This window comes from Pteronotus mesoamericanus, unplaced genomic scaffold, assembly GCF_021234165.1.
Source record: "Pteronotus mesoamericanus isolate MK-2021 breed Mesoamerican mustached bat unplaced genomic scaffold, CSHL_Meso_final contig_24, whole genome shotgun sequence".
Taxonomy (NCBI): Eukaryota; Metazoa; Chordata; class Mammalia; order Chiroptera; family Mormoopidae; genus Pteronotus; species Pteronotus mesoamericanus.
This window is the reverse complement of record NW_026555100.1, coordinates 9677298-9691950: the sequence shown is the minus strand read 5'-3', so window position 1 is coordinate 9691950 and position 14653 is coordinate 9677298. Positions and strand designations below refer to the sequence as shown.

Sequence of the window (14653 nt, the reverse complement as noted above, 5' to 3'; positions counted from 1 at the left end):
CGAGGTTCATGACATTGCCAGGCTGTCCGTCCCTCGAGACCTCTCTCACTTGGGACCGACTACAAAGCCAGGGAGACAGCGGCCACCCTGATCTTCGCGGTTTTGGGGACGCCTGGCCGTGCCGCAGCGCCGCGGTGGGAGGCGGCTCTCCAGGGGCTGAGGGGCTCCCCTAGTACTTGGAACAGTCCCCAGTGCGGGCCCATGGGAACAAGGGGAGTTCTGGGCTGCCGGGGAGCTGGGAAGTAAAGGCAGTCGCCCGGGGCGGGACGGGCAGAACCTTGGCTGGGGTGTGGAGAGTGACCTGGTAACTGGGCACTTGGAAACCTTTATCGGGCGCCTCGCGGGTGAGGGCAGCGGCCAGCCACAGGGACGCACGTCCCGCCCCACCACCGGCCTCGCGGAGCACCGCTGACCCCGCCCCCTCGAGTCCGGTTTCTGGACAGCCGGCGCCGCGCGCAGTAAGCCGATCCCGCCCGCCAGGCGTGCGACGCCTCTGCCACCAGTGCTGCGCGCCAGCCGCGGCCGTCGCGCCCGCCGCGCCCGCCCGCTAGCCGATGCGCTAGGCTGCAGGCTACGACCGCCCTCACAGCATGGCCCGGCCCGTGCAGTTGGCTCCGGGTTCGCTGGCGTTGATGCTGTGCAGGTTGGAGGCGCCGAAGACGGCGGGGGTCGCGGAAGACCCGGGCGGGCGCGCGGTGTTTTGCGCCTTTCGCCGCGCCAACGTGCGCTGCTTCTGGAACTCGCGGCTGGCGCGCGCCGCCTCGCGGCTGACCTTCCAGGGCTGGCTGCGCCGGGGGGTGCTGCTGGTGCACGCGCCTCCCGCCAGCCTGCAGGTGCTGCGCGACGCCTGGTGCCGCCGGGCGCTGCGCCCGCCCCGCGGCTTCCGCATCAGGGCAGTGGGTAAGTGCGGGGCTAGGAGAGGCGATGTGGAGACCGAGCCCTGGTTACCGGGGCGCGGGTAACTCCCGGCTTAACTCTGAGGGAGCGGGGTGGGGGGCGGGGTATGAGGGATTGAGGAAACAGGACGGTGGCTGGTGGAGGGCTGTCCTTCCAAGGCATTCCCTTCAGCTGGGACACTGACGCTCTGGCCCCCAAGATACGTCTGGCTGCTGCCCTGGGCCAGCTCCAGGAGGCCTCCATTCCTTAAACCTTTCAGCCAGTGGAGCTCACAGGCTCCTGGCCGAAGGAACTTCTACTTAGGAGAGTGATGCTTTGGGGAGAAAGACTGTGCCAGAGGTTCGGTCAGGAGATAGGGGCCTCAGTCTTTGTCCCATGGGGGAGCATTAGGGGTTGACCAGAATCTACCGATTCTGAACTGGATGCCAGGTTTTATTTATTTATTTGTTTACTTACTTTATTTATTACAGACTTGGAGCAAAGTCTTTGATTTTCATACACTGCTGTACTGGGTGGTGTGCTGGTCTTGGACCAGGGCCTAGCAGAAGGTTTGGGGTTGTTAACTGCTTCGGTAAAAAAATTGACAAATGGCTCTCTGGACACATCCCATCGGCTAAATAGAATTCCTCCTTTCCAGTCTTTTCAGAGAGCCCATTTGTTTGAAGACAGACAGCAGATTTTTGCCTGTGTAGAATAGCTTCTCATTTGAGAAACTAAACCACTGCACCTCTGAATGAATGTTCTCTGGCACCGGCCACTAAACTCGGGCGGGCTGTCAGCTCCCCGTAACAGCCTGGTTCTGTCTGTCTGCATTTATGTGGGCTTGTGACAACGATTTGATGGTGTGCTGTTGACAAGTCACCAGTTGTTCCAGCCCTGAATTTTGACTCCTACCAAGGAACCCGCTCTCAGTCCATAAATCCTCCTCCTCAGAGGAGGAGCAGCGAATAAAAAACATTTGTTTTAGCCCCCAGGGGTAAGAGGCACTTGATGTTGTACATCATCTGCTCAGAGATGATGTCTCCACATCCCAGGTCAGTGAGGTTAAACCTTGGCTTGTCACCTCCTCCACGTATTACCATTCTGTCTGGTATCTCCCCACTACCTCACCCCAACACACACCCTTTTTCTTCCCTTAAGAGCAAAAAAAGCGCTCATTTGCAAAGCCACATAACATTTCATCTCCTTTTACTTGCTGGAGTGAGTGAAGAAAATAGGTTTTTGGCTCTGAAAGCCAACATTCTCACAGGGAAAGGGGTGTTTCAGACAGGCTGGATGAAAAACTCTTTTCAGTTCTGTGTCCTCGGTTTTTCTGGTTTGAATTAGCAGTTGCATTCTCTGGTTCCCCCACCCCCTTTTGAAGGATAAGCATAGACTGTATTGAAGAAAGGGGATAGGTGGAGTTGGGGTCTTGATTGGAGGGTGAAATAGAGAGGGCTTGTGCTAAGCCAGAGGCAGCCATGATGTCACTATCTGGAGTCCAGTGAGCAGTGGTGAATGCTGGTTCCTGGGTTTGCCCTGTTTGCTGCCATCTGAAAGATGCAGTGGACAAAGTGAACACATCACCAGATGCTCTGATTGACCAAACTAGTAGGTAATACTACTTCGTTGCATAACCAGGGATGCAGTGGACGCTGCATTCTATGGAGTATGCAGTACAGTGGACTTTCTGCTGGTTCATCATCCCTGACTTGGGTGTCTTGGCAGAAATGATTTTGAGGTTTTTAACAGAGTCCAGATAAGAATTCAGACAATTAGCTGGAATTGTGCAAAACGACCTGTTGGGACATTTTGAGGAGCAAAATGGGGAAAGATCTTACTTGATGCAGGTCAATGGATTCACATGGGAGGAGGTTTTTTGGACAGAATGGCTAATTACTAATCTAACGTGGGGTCCTTGTGTCAGATCCGAGGTGAGAAGGCATCAGGGCAGCTCTTGGGCCATCTTAGAGCCCCAGAAGGTGGCGAAGGCCGGAGGAACTGCCTTGCGAGGAATAACGTGGGAGTTTCAGTCTGCTTGCTTTCCTGAATCTGGCAACATTGGTTTCCAGAAGCTAAAATGGGCTTCCAGGGAGGCAAGGGAAGGGCAGCTGTGCTTTATTGCAGGTTTCGCACCATTCTTGTTATTTCGTGGGAACCAGCAGAATACTAGAAAAAGACACAAAAGATCAGTTTGGTTAGATCAATTTGGTCTCTTTGCTGTATTTTTTTTTTTTTTTTAAGGCTTACTTACTCCTACATAAAAGTATCTGGGCATAGGGATATTGCCAGTCAGCTGAGACAAAATGCTGGCAGGGAACGAGGTATGGCCATGAGCTTTATAGACCCACTGTGCTCCCATGGGTCCTTCTGGACCTGAGGCTCGTGGGACCTCATAAAATATGATGACTGAGTGCCTTGGCCAAACAGACAGAAGTGACCTAAGCCCCAGATGTAGACCTGATTCTGAGGTCTGTAGGAGTTTGTTTTCTCCAGGTTTTGTGCCTTTTCTTTCCCGCTTCACTTTCTGTACTTCACCTTCCCTCTGGTGAGAAAATATTTCCCAGGCCGAGAGCATTTTCCTAAACAGAAGGACATAAGAGCTTTTCTTTTTATTATTTTATTTTTCAATTACAGTTGACATTCAATATTATTTTTTGTTAGTTTCAGGTACAACATAGGGTTTTTAGCATGATAACATGAAGCTAACTGTTCTTTTGTGCTCTAGTCAAGTGTTTTTTCTTTCTTTCCTTTTCCTTTCTTTTAAATTAGCAAATGACATTAGCAGATGAAAGGGGTGAGCTCTAGAAGCGGGAGGGAGACACGTCTGTTGACCTAGCTGAGCCACTGCAGGTGGTAGGGGTGGAGGACACCTGTATTTGTTTGGGTGAATCAGTTGTTATTCTGGGTCCATACCTACTAAGTAAGTGAAAGATTGATGATGGCTTCCTGGGGTAGGGGAGGGAAGGCCACTTGGCCAAATAAGTTTGTTCCCTTCTTCTGAAATTTATAGCTGAGGTATCTACCCTTTCATGCCCAACGTGACCTTCCATCTTTTCTCATTGAATAAGAATGCCTATGGCACTTTTAAAATTATTTGCTTTATTGATTGTGTCTTCCTGTGTTTCATTAATTCATTATTTCTGTGTTTTTAAATATCTTTCATTCAGGGTTGCATGTTCTCAAAGAGAACATGGAATCAGTTTGTTTCTTTCACATTCATTTCAAGATGGGATAGCTGGCCCGGGCCTGTGTGACTCAGTTGGTTTGATTCCCAGTCAAGACACACACCTGGGTTGTGGGTCCAGTCCCTGGTCGGGGCGCATGCAAGACGCAGCCAATTGATATTTCTCTCTCACATTCTCTCTCTCTCTCTTTCTCCCTCTCTCCTCCCTCTCTCCTCATTCCCCCTTCCTCTCTTCCTCTTTCTCTATAGGCAATGAAACAAATGTCCTTGGGTAAGGATCACAAAAATAAAAAGAGAGGATAACTAAGTAGGAACCTATGTTCTGGAAGCTGACTGGTTCATAGTTTCTCCAGCCCACATTGACATGTGTGGGCACTGCAGGTTCTGCCTCTGATTTAGTTAGGCCAGAGTTTCCTGCTGTGTGCTTTTGGGGAAGAGGGGTGGAGACTACAGATCAGGCAGGTCAAGCTGGTGAAGGAGAACTAATGTGAGAATCTTCCCACCTCTCTTCAAGTCCCTCCTACCTGTTTCCTGAAACATCTCTGAGCACAGAGAGATATATCAAGGCAAAATTGCAAGTACCCTTGAAGAGTAGAGACCAGTCACTAATTTATGCTAGTTAAAAATGGCTGATTTCAGAATCTATTCTGGGATCTGGTGTGGGAGAGGATCAGCTCAAGGGTATGGGTGCCTGATGGTATCAAACATCTGAAATGTTGTCTGACTTATTCTGTGATTTAGGGGAGTATGTAGAGATGGTGAGGAGAGGGAGTGGTCCAGCTCCTATTCTGTCTTGTTTCTGAGGTCCTGCCTTGAATGAGTAGGACATCTTGTAGATTTTAGTAGTCAGTGGAATTTTTAAGGTGAAATTTAGTGAAATGTACAAATCATAGCTGTAGCATTTGGTGCATTTTTCAAATGTATAAATAGCCCTGGCTGGTGTGGCTCAGCGGATTGAGTGCTGGCCTGAGAACCGAAAGGTCACTGGTTCAATTCCTTGTCAGGGCACATGCCTGGGTTGCGTGCCAAGTCCCCAGTGGGGGACACATGAGAAGCAACCGATCAATATAGCTCTCTCACATTGATATATCTCTCCTCTCTTTCTCCCTCCCTCCCCCTCTCTCAAAAAATAAATAAATAAAATTAAATATATATATATATATATATATATATATATATATATATAAAATAAATGAGTATAACCCAAACTTCTAACAGGATTTAGAACACTATCATTACCCCAGAAAGTTCCCTTTTGCCCCTTCCCAGTCACCTCTGCTCCCACCCTCGTAAGTAACCGCTCTTCTGATTTTTTTAAACCATAAAATTTGCCCATTCAATAACTTCATGTAAATGGAATCATTAGTATGTACTCTTTTGTGTGAGGATTCTTTTACTCAGCTTCATATTCCTGAAATTCATCTTTCTTATTTTACTGTTTGTTCCTTTTTATTGCTGAGTAGAATTCCATTTTATGAATATACCACAGTTTATCCATTTTCCCTTAGATGAACACCTGGGAAATTTCCAGTTTATGGCTATTATGAATATAGCTTCTGTGAATATTAATGTACAAGTTTTTTTATGCTTCTATTTTTATTGAGTTCTTACCTAGCAGAACTCACTGAGTAGGTTATGTTTAATTTTGTTTTTGTTTTTTAAATTGATTTTGGAGAGAGGGAAATATTGATTTATTGTTCAGTGTATTTATGCATGCATTGGTTCATTCTTATGTGCGCTCTGACAGAGTTTTGAACTCACAACCTCAGCCTATCAGGATGACGCTCTAAGCAACTAAGCTGCCTGGCCAGGATTGAACATTTTTTTCATGTGCTTATCAATTTCCATTGTGAAATGTTTGTTCAAATCTTTTGCTTTTTTGTTGGATTGTTTGTCTTATTACTAATATTTATTGTTTGTTATTTAATTATTCCAAATTGTAGGAGTTCTTTATGTATCCTAAATACCAGTCCTTTGTTAGAAATAGGCTTTGTGACTACATTCTAGCCTATGGCTTGTTTATTTAGTTTTACAATGGTATCTGTTGGAGAGGAGTTTTAAATTTTCATTATCTAATTTATCTTTTTTCTCCTTTATGGGTTGTACTTTTTGCTGCTTCTGTAAAAAAATTTTGCCTAACCCAATAACTGTCTTCTGTGTTTTCTTCTAGAAGTTTTATGGTTTTACATTTGGTCTGTGATCCATTTTGAGTTAATGTTTGTGAATGATATGAGGTATAGGTTGAGTTAGGTTTTTGTTTTCGTTTTTGTTTTTTTTCAATTCCCATTTATTTTTGTCTCTTGGGGCAATGTCATTTTGTTTTTGGTTTTGGTTTTTTTTGGCATATAAGTGTCTAATCATTCGAGGACAGTTTGTTGAAAAAACTAGCCTTTATTACTAAATTGCCTTTGCAATTTTATTGAAAGTCAGTTGACTATGTCAGGTCTATTTCCATTGACCTTGAGCCTATCTTTTCACCAATACCATACTGTCCTATTGCACTTTATAGTAAGACTTAAAATCAGATACTGTGAGTCTTCTAACCTTGTTCTTCCTAAAAATTGTTTTGATTACTCTAAGTTCTTTGTTTTTCCATATACATTTTAGAATCAGCTTGTCAGTTTCTTTAAAAATAATCCAGCTGGAATTTTGCTTGGGATTGTATTAAAACAGTAGATCAATATCAAATTAGATGAGAAACTCATCCTGGTTTGCCTGAGACTGCCCTCGTTTTAGAAATGATAGTCTTGCCATCTTGGGAGCCTCTTAGTCCCAGGCAAACTGGGAGAATTGGTCACCCTAATTTGGTGAGAATTGACATCTTAACATTTCATGAACATGGTATATCTCTCTGTTTGAGTGTCCTTAATGTACTTTTTAGTGTACCGGCCTTGAATATCTTTTGTTAAGTTTTTATGCCTAAGAACTTTATGTTTTAGATGCTATTATAAATGGTATTATTTTCAAATAAACTGTATTTTGGAATAATTTTAGATTTACAGAAAAATCACAAAGATACTACAGAGTTCTATATTCATCACCCAGTTTCCCATAATTTTTTTACTTTATCTTTTAAAAAATTGAAATATAATTCACATTGCATAACATTTACCATTTTAAAGTACATAATTCAGTGGGTTTTGGGATATTCACAATGTTGTGCAACCATCACCCTTATCTAATTCCAGAACTAGCAATCTCTCTCTGCTCCCCTCCACAACTCCTGTCAACCACTAAGCTGTCTTCTATTCTGTCTCTATGAATTTGCCTGTTCTAGGTATTTCATTTAAATGGAATCACAATATGTGTTTCTTTTGTGCTTGGTTTCTTTCATTTGGCATAATGTTTTCAAGGTTTATCTGTGTTGTATCATGTATTAGAACTTCATTTGTTTTTATGGCTGAGTCATAATCTGTTGTGTGGATATAGAACATTTTGTTTATCCATTTATCAGTGGTTGCTTATGTGGGTTATTTCCACTTTCTGGCCTCTATGAATAATGCTGCTGTGAATATCTCTGTGCAAGTCTTTATGTGGACATATATTTTTATTTTTGGGTAGATTCCATTTGGTTATCTTTAAATAAATATCTTAAAATTTCTGATGATATTTCCAATTTGTTTATTACTAGCATATTTTTTATTTTATCTTTCAGCATAGCTATATCATTTTCTTTAAAATACAATTCTAACATCTCGGTCATCTCAGGGTTAGTCAGTCACTCTCACTGATTGCCTTTTCTTTGAATAGGTCGTATTTTTCTGTTTCTATATTGTCTAGTACTGTGGATTATATCTCTGTCATTATGAGTGATGTGTTATAGGGACTCCGGGTTTTATGGTTCTTTATATAGTGCTTTTTTTGTTGTTGTTTATTTTATAAAGTACTTCATTTGGCTAGACTCCAAACACTATTTCCTTTGCAGTAAATGGCAGCTAAACTCCCTTATGGTAGGCTCCTTGTGACCTTGCTTGTGTAGTTCATATTTCAGCCGTAAAGTCAGGCTGAGTTTTTATGCAAAATTTGGGGTTTCATATCTGTGACTCAGTCTTTTCCAACATCCCTTTCCTACTGTTGTAGCCACTCCAAACTGTGTCCTTAGATTCTTTAAGTTATTAAGACTGTGGGTTTCTACCAAAATTTTAGCCTCCTGGCCTGGCTTCTAATGGAGCCTGCCTTTAGGTGAAGAGCTGTAAAAAATGGGGAAGTTATCCAGTGCCATTTCTTCCCAGAAGGACCTCCCGTACAGTTTCTACTTGGTTTTGGTTGCTTTGTAGTACCTTCAGGTAAAGGTTTTTATATTTTGTCTAGAGTTATAGTTGTTACTGGCAAAAGAGTTGGTTTAGTAGGATCTTGTTCACCATTACTGGAAGTAAAACCCCAGTAATGAATGTTTTTAATTCCTGTCTTTTCTCCTCTTCTAAAATGTCATTCTGTTGATGAGCACTGTCTAGGTCATAGAGAAACTCCTGGTCATGACAAGATCATTTGGACAGTCATCAAGAACAGATGCTTGTGTTCCACCTCTTCCTTCTCTCAGACAGATCTTGGTTTTTCCCCCATCTTTTCTCGCTTGATTATTCCTTTTCTTCTGTTAGGTGGTGAGCCTGAAAAATTCTGCCCATTTTGCAGACAGGAGACAGAATGAAGGCTTTGATTTGACTGGTGTTGCTTGGGTTTCTTGCCTTCCGCTCTATTCACTGCCAGTCCTCCCAGGGTTCCTGTAAAGGCTCTGGTGGTTTCCACCAGCGCTCACACTCCCTGAGAGGCTATCAGATTCCCACCAGGCCTCTCGTCTACCCCAAGGCCCAGAAAATGGCAGAAACAGCTGCTCTGACCATGCCCCTGCTCTGACCTCCCTCCTTCCCACACACAATCTTTCGAGCCATATTTTTCTGGCTTTGTTCTGCCAGATGTTGCATTTTACCTTATTCTGTGCAGGGGCAGTTGAATGGTTCAGTTTGAAAGAGCCAAAGGGCTCACAACAGGGTCTCTGGTAGGCATATTGTTGTTACCAAGCTGGATGATCTGTGGGTAGCACCTGGGGAGTTGATGAGAATCTCTAGCTGCTGCCATGTAATACTGAGGTTCAGTGGGATAAAGAGAACCATTAACCTGAAAATCAACTTGGATTACTCCACCCTATTTCTCCTGCCCCAGGCCTGTAGGTCACCAGGTTCCTTGAGACTCAGTCATCAGTGTCTCTCAGATCCATCCCTTTTCTCCATTTCCACTGCTGGGTTTTTGTCCACCCAAGATCTCACCATTTCCTATGTGACTTATGGCTCCAGCTTCCTCCCTTTTTGTGGTGCCATCTCCTGTGTGACCCTATACACTCTGGTTCACTCTCCATCCTATAGGTAGACAGACATGACACTCTAGAAGACAGGTTTAATTCTGCTCTTCATTTACTCAGATCCCATCTGCTGCTCCCCTTTGTCTTTCAGGAAAAGCCCAGAGCCTTTAACATGTACTGCAAAGTTCTCCAATCCATTTCCACCCTAAGCCTCCCCTTTCTCTCCACCTTCTAAAAGGTGCCTGCCTTCCTGTATCAGTCAAGGTTCAATCAGAGAAACAGAAGCAGTGAGAGATAGATTACCAGGAATTGACTCTGTGTGACCATGGGGGCTAGCAAGGCAAGTCTGAAATCTGTAGGTCTGGCCATCATGAAGGTGTAACTGGAAATCTCAGGCACAAGCCAAAGCTGCTACTCATAAGTGCTCTTCAGTTCTGCTCCTAAGGTCTTTCAATTGATTGAAACATAGAGATTATGTAGAATAAACTCCCTTAATAATCACATCTATAAAGTAAATTCACAGCAATGCCTGGGTTAGTGTTTGAAAAACAAGGCTGTAGCTTATTCAGGCTGACATGTAAGACTGACCATCACATTTTCCCTTCCATCAAATGTGGGTGCTGTCCTCTTAGCAATCTGGGCTCTCACATAGGTTGTTTTGGCATGCCATTCCCTCTGCTGGGTGCCTGAGTTGGGTGCTCCTTGGTTTCCCCTGTGCCTGCCATTAATAGAGGTTCTTGTCACTGGTGTACTTACGTGTCTGTTGCTCTTCAAGGAAAAGCAAATTATTGAGTCATTCTTGAGTTTTAGCAAAATATTTTTTGAGAGAGAGAGAGAGAGAAAGAGAGAGAGAGAAACAAACATCAACTTGTTTCACTTATTTATGCATTCATTGGTTGATTCCTGCATGTGCCCTGACTGAGGATTGAACCCGCAACCATGACACATTGAGACAACATTCCAACCAACTTAGCTACTCCACCATGGTTCATTCTTGCGCTTTAGACATTTTCATTCTTTCCTCTGCTGTTGACTGAGAGGTTAATGTCCTAGAAAGTTTGTTGGTCACCTCCATGCTTTTGTTTGTTTTTAAACATGTTCATCTTCCTTCTCTCATTGTACCATGCATTGAACCTTCGAAATACCCTTGTGAATCTCATGTGCATTGTTACTACTGAAGAACACCAATGCAAAATTATTTTCAATTGCAGATGGCAAACTGAGACTTTAAGACTCTAACAGCTAGAGTTTAAAGTTTTCACATCACCCAGAACCACTCTGGTTAATGGAGAAAACTTGGGTTCTAATGTCTACCCCACCACTTACTCACTATGTGACCTTGAGCTAGTTACTTAAAACTTCTCAGCTCTATTGTCTTCATGGTACAAATGAGAATGTAATAGCTACTTTGCAGGTTGTTTTGAAAATAAGGTACCCAAGAATCCTCAGCCTGTGCCCTGTCCAGAGTCAAAGTCAGGAAAATAAACACATGGTATCTCCAGCATGGAGGAGATAGAAAATATGTCTCTGAGTTCTTGTTCTCTAGATAGGCCATCTCCTCTGGGGTCTGTGCTAATTATTGCTAGTCTGGCACATGCTTACGTTCAAGACCTCTATCCTTTTGTCCTGTCCTTCCTGTTATATCCTAGACTCCTTGGTGTTGGTCAAGAACACAGCCCTCTTTTGTCCTGTGCCTTAGCTCAGATCCCAAAGGGTGCCTTGTGCTGCGGAAAGAGCCCTGAACTGGAATTCCAGTGCTCAAGTGTAGAACTAGCCCTGTTGCTAAGTTGCTTGGAGCATTCAGGTCAGTTAGCTCACTTCTCTGAACCTCTGAGTCTTAAGCTGTGAACACCTTAACTGCTCACTTTGGCTCTGTTGACTGGCAAAGGCGTCCCTACTCCTGGCTTAGCGGCAGCCTGTGGCTAGATCAGCCTTCTGGTTGCCTGTGTCAGGAGGTCAAGAGAAGAAGAGATGAAAGCTCACACTAAAGTCGCTTAAGATATTTTCCACAAGCAGGGAAGTTGTACTTTCCCCTTACTCCTACCCGGACACTTTGATTCTCTAATACTGTTCCCCTTTTCAAAGCATCTGTCGGAGCAACAACATCATCCTGTGCCTCCCTTGCTCTCACATTTGTTAGGTAAGCATTGAGCATTTACTGTGTGCCTGGTCCTGCCCTGGTCGATACAAAGAGGGAAAGGGCTCATGTCCTGACCTCAAGGAGCTCATAGTCTAGGGGTCAGATGGACGAATAAATAACAGAGTTATAGGGAGCAGTAGAAGCACAGCTGACCAAGATTGTGTGTTTGCATGTGTACACACACACCTGTTTTCAGGAAAGACTCCCTGGTGGAAGTGATGCCTAAACAAAGAATGAATAGATGTTAATTTGATGAGAAGTACATTTAAAATTTTTTGTTAATTAATTAACATTTGAACTTGATTTTTAGAGAGAGAGGAAGGGAGAGAGAGAAAGGAAAACACTAATTTGTTGTTCCCTTGTCTATACTTTCATTGGTTGATTCTTGGGCCCTGACTGGGGATCAGATGGGGGATCAAACCTGCAACTTCGGTGTATCAGGACAGTGCTGTAACCAACTAAGCTACCCAGCCAGGGCAAGACGTACATACTGAACAGAGAGGGAAGATATGTGTCCCCGGTCATTGCCCACACAGGGAACCAGAGCAGTTGAGCACAGCCAATGCGTGGAGGGGGAGGTAGGCAGTGACATGAGGGCCTGGAGAGGGACTGGCCTGTGACAGGCCTTGGCTGCTATACTAAGGGGTATGGGTTTGAGCCTGAGGCCACCGAAGGGTATTATGTAGTAGAGTGCACATCTGTGTATGTGATTACATTTATAATAATGTGTAACATGATACATGGTAAAAACAGGGTAGGGCAAAAGTAGGTATACAGTGAAGTACGTGAAACAGTTTATTATTGTATTGTTATTTATTAATTATGGTATTACTTTCCATGCGAACAACTGCAAACCTACTTTTGCCCCACCCTGTATTCCCAGCCTTATGTTGCATTATCTTCCATCGAGGTTGTTGCCTGCAGTGGAGGTGCCTTTGAGGGGTTATATAACCCCTGTGGATCTATTGTATTTTCTGCCATCGGTTCTCACTAAGTGGTGGTCTGTCATCTGAGTAAGACCTTAGAAAGACACCATGGGCTGGGCAGATTGAATCCTCTGTCACTGATCAGCTGAGTGATCAGCTTCTCATCCACACCTCTTGGGGCCTTGGTTTCCTTGTCTTTTGGTGAGCATTTATCTGCCCTTTCTACATAGAGTTGGCATCAGGCTTGATGAGATACTATCTGTGAAAACACTTTGAAAAGTACAAAGTACAGGCACCAAGATATCTGTCCATTTACTTATTGTGTCTGCTTTATCTCTCATCAATGCTTTATAGCTTTCAGTGTACAAGTCTTTCATTTCCTTAACTGTATTCCAAAGGATTTTATTCTTTTTGATGCTATTGTAAATGGGATTTTTTTTCTTAGTTTCCTTTTTGGATAGTTTCTGTTAGTGTATAGAAATGCCACTGGTTTTGGAATGTTGATTTTGTGTCCTGCAACTTTATTTGTTGATTGGTTATAATAGCTTTTTTTGTGGAGTTTTTAGTGTTTTCTATATATATGATCATGTCATCTGCAAATAGATAAATTTACTTCTTCTTTTTAAATTTGTATGCCTTTTATTTCTTTTTCTTGCCTAATTGTTCTGGCCAGGACTTTCAAGACTATATTGAATAGAAGTGGTGAGAATGGGTATCCTTGTTTTATTATTGATCTTAGATGAAAAGCTTTCAGCATTTCCCCCTTGATTACTATGTTAGCTGTGGGCTTTTCATATATGGCCTTTATTGTGTTAATTTAATTAAAGTGATTTTATCTTATGTTTATAGATTAAAATACTTGATATTTTTTAAATGTTTATGCTGCCCAAAATGATCTACAGATTTAATGCAATCCATATCAAAATCTCAATGGCATTTTTTTTACAGAAGCAGAAAAATAAAACAACATTCATACGGGATCACAAAAGAACCTGAATACCCAAAACAGTCTTGAGCAAGAAAAATAAAGCTGAAGGCATTGCACTTTCTAATTTTAATATGTTACAATGCTACAATAATTAAAACAGTATGATACTGGCATGGAGGCAGACATATACACACCAATGCAGCAGAATAGAAAGTCCAGAAATAAACCCACACATATTCAGTCAACTGATTTTTGATAAGAGTGTCAAGAATACACTGTGGCGAAAGGATAATTTCAACAAATGGTACTGGGAAACCTGGATATATCCACATACAAAAGAATGAAATTGGGCCCTTGCCTTACACCATACAAAGAAATCAACTCAAAATGGATTAAAGGCTTAATGTAAGACCTGAAACTGTAAAACTTCTAAAAAAAAAAAATAGCAGAAACACTAATGGCATAGGTCTTGGCAATGATTTCTTGAATGTGACACCAAAATCAGAGGCAACAAAAGCAAAAATAGACAAGTGAAACTGAAGTACAACACCAAATACTAAGAGTGGTTATGTAATCTCTGGTGTTGCTTATGGCTGGTATGTGTGCATGTGTGTGTATGCACATGCACTTGTGAATGCTTTTATATTTTTTAAAATATCACTTTTTTTAGTACCTGTTTTATTTCATTTTGCTTTTTTCATTGATTTGAGAGAGTGGAAGGAAGAGAGACAGACACATCAATTTGTTGTTTCACAGATTTATGCATTCATTGATTGCTTCTTGTATGTGCCCTGACCTGGGATTGAACCCACAACTGTGTGGTACATCAGAACGGTGCTCTAACCAACTGAGCTACCCGGCCAGGGCAGTACCTATTATTTTAATCTGATTTTAATTTAATGGATTGCTAGGTAACATATTCATATGATACAAAAGGGTACACAGTAAAAAGTCTCACTTTCCTCTGCCCCCAGCCATGCATTTCCCACTTCTAGAAACAGCTACAGTGATCAGTTAGTCCCCCAAATCATTCCAGAGGTAGTTTATACATCTACAATCAATATGTATAGAAATACCTTCCCCATTTTTACATAAATGCTAGCATATTGCATGAATCTTTTTCCTTAGAAACAAAAAGTTTCAAAAAATGTTATTTTAAAAAAGGAAAAATATAAATGCAAGCAAGTTAATAGCACTGATCTAAGTGTGTGTAGAAACACTAGCTCCATGGCATGTAAATAGGTATTACATGAAAGAAAGTTTCCTAGCTAATTGAGTTTGGAAATCACTTTTAAACAGG

At 42.6% G+C, this 14653-nt stretch overlaps 1 protein-coding gene across 3 annotated transcripts in view; it reads left to right on the top strand.

The window, feature by feature from the left end:
- The first annotated feature begins 590 nt into the window (after positions 1-590).
- STOX1 (storkhead box 1) overlaps positions 591-14653 on the top strand; it is a 56546-nt gene continuing 42483 nt past the window's right edge. For all 3 annotated transcript variants that reach the window (XM_054572430.1, XM_054572432.1, XM_054572431.1), the window contains exon 1: positions 591-900. In XM_054572430.1, the coding sequence (XP_054428405.1) occupies positions 591-900 (310 nt within the window). The remainder of the gene's footprint in view (positions 901-14653) is intronic.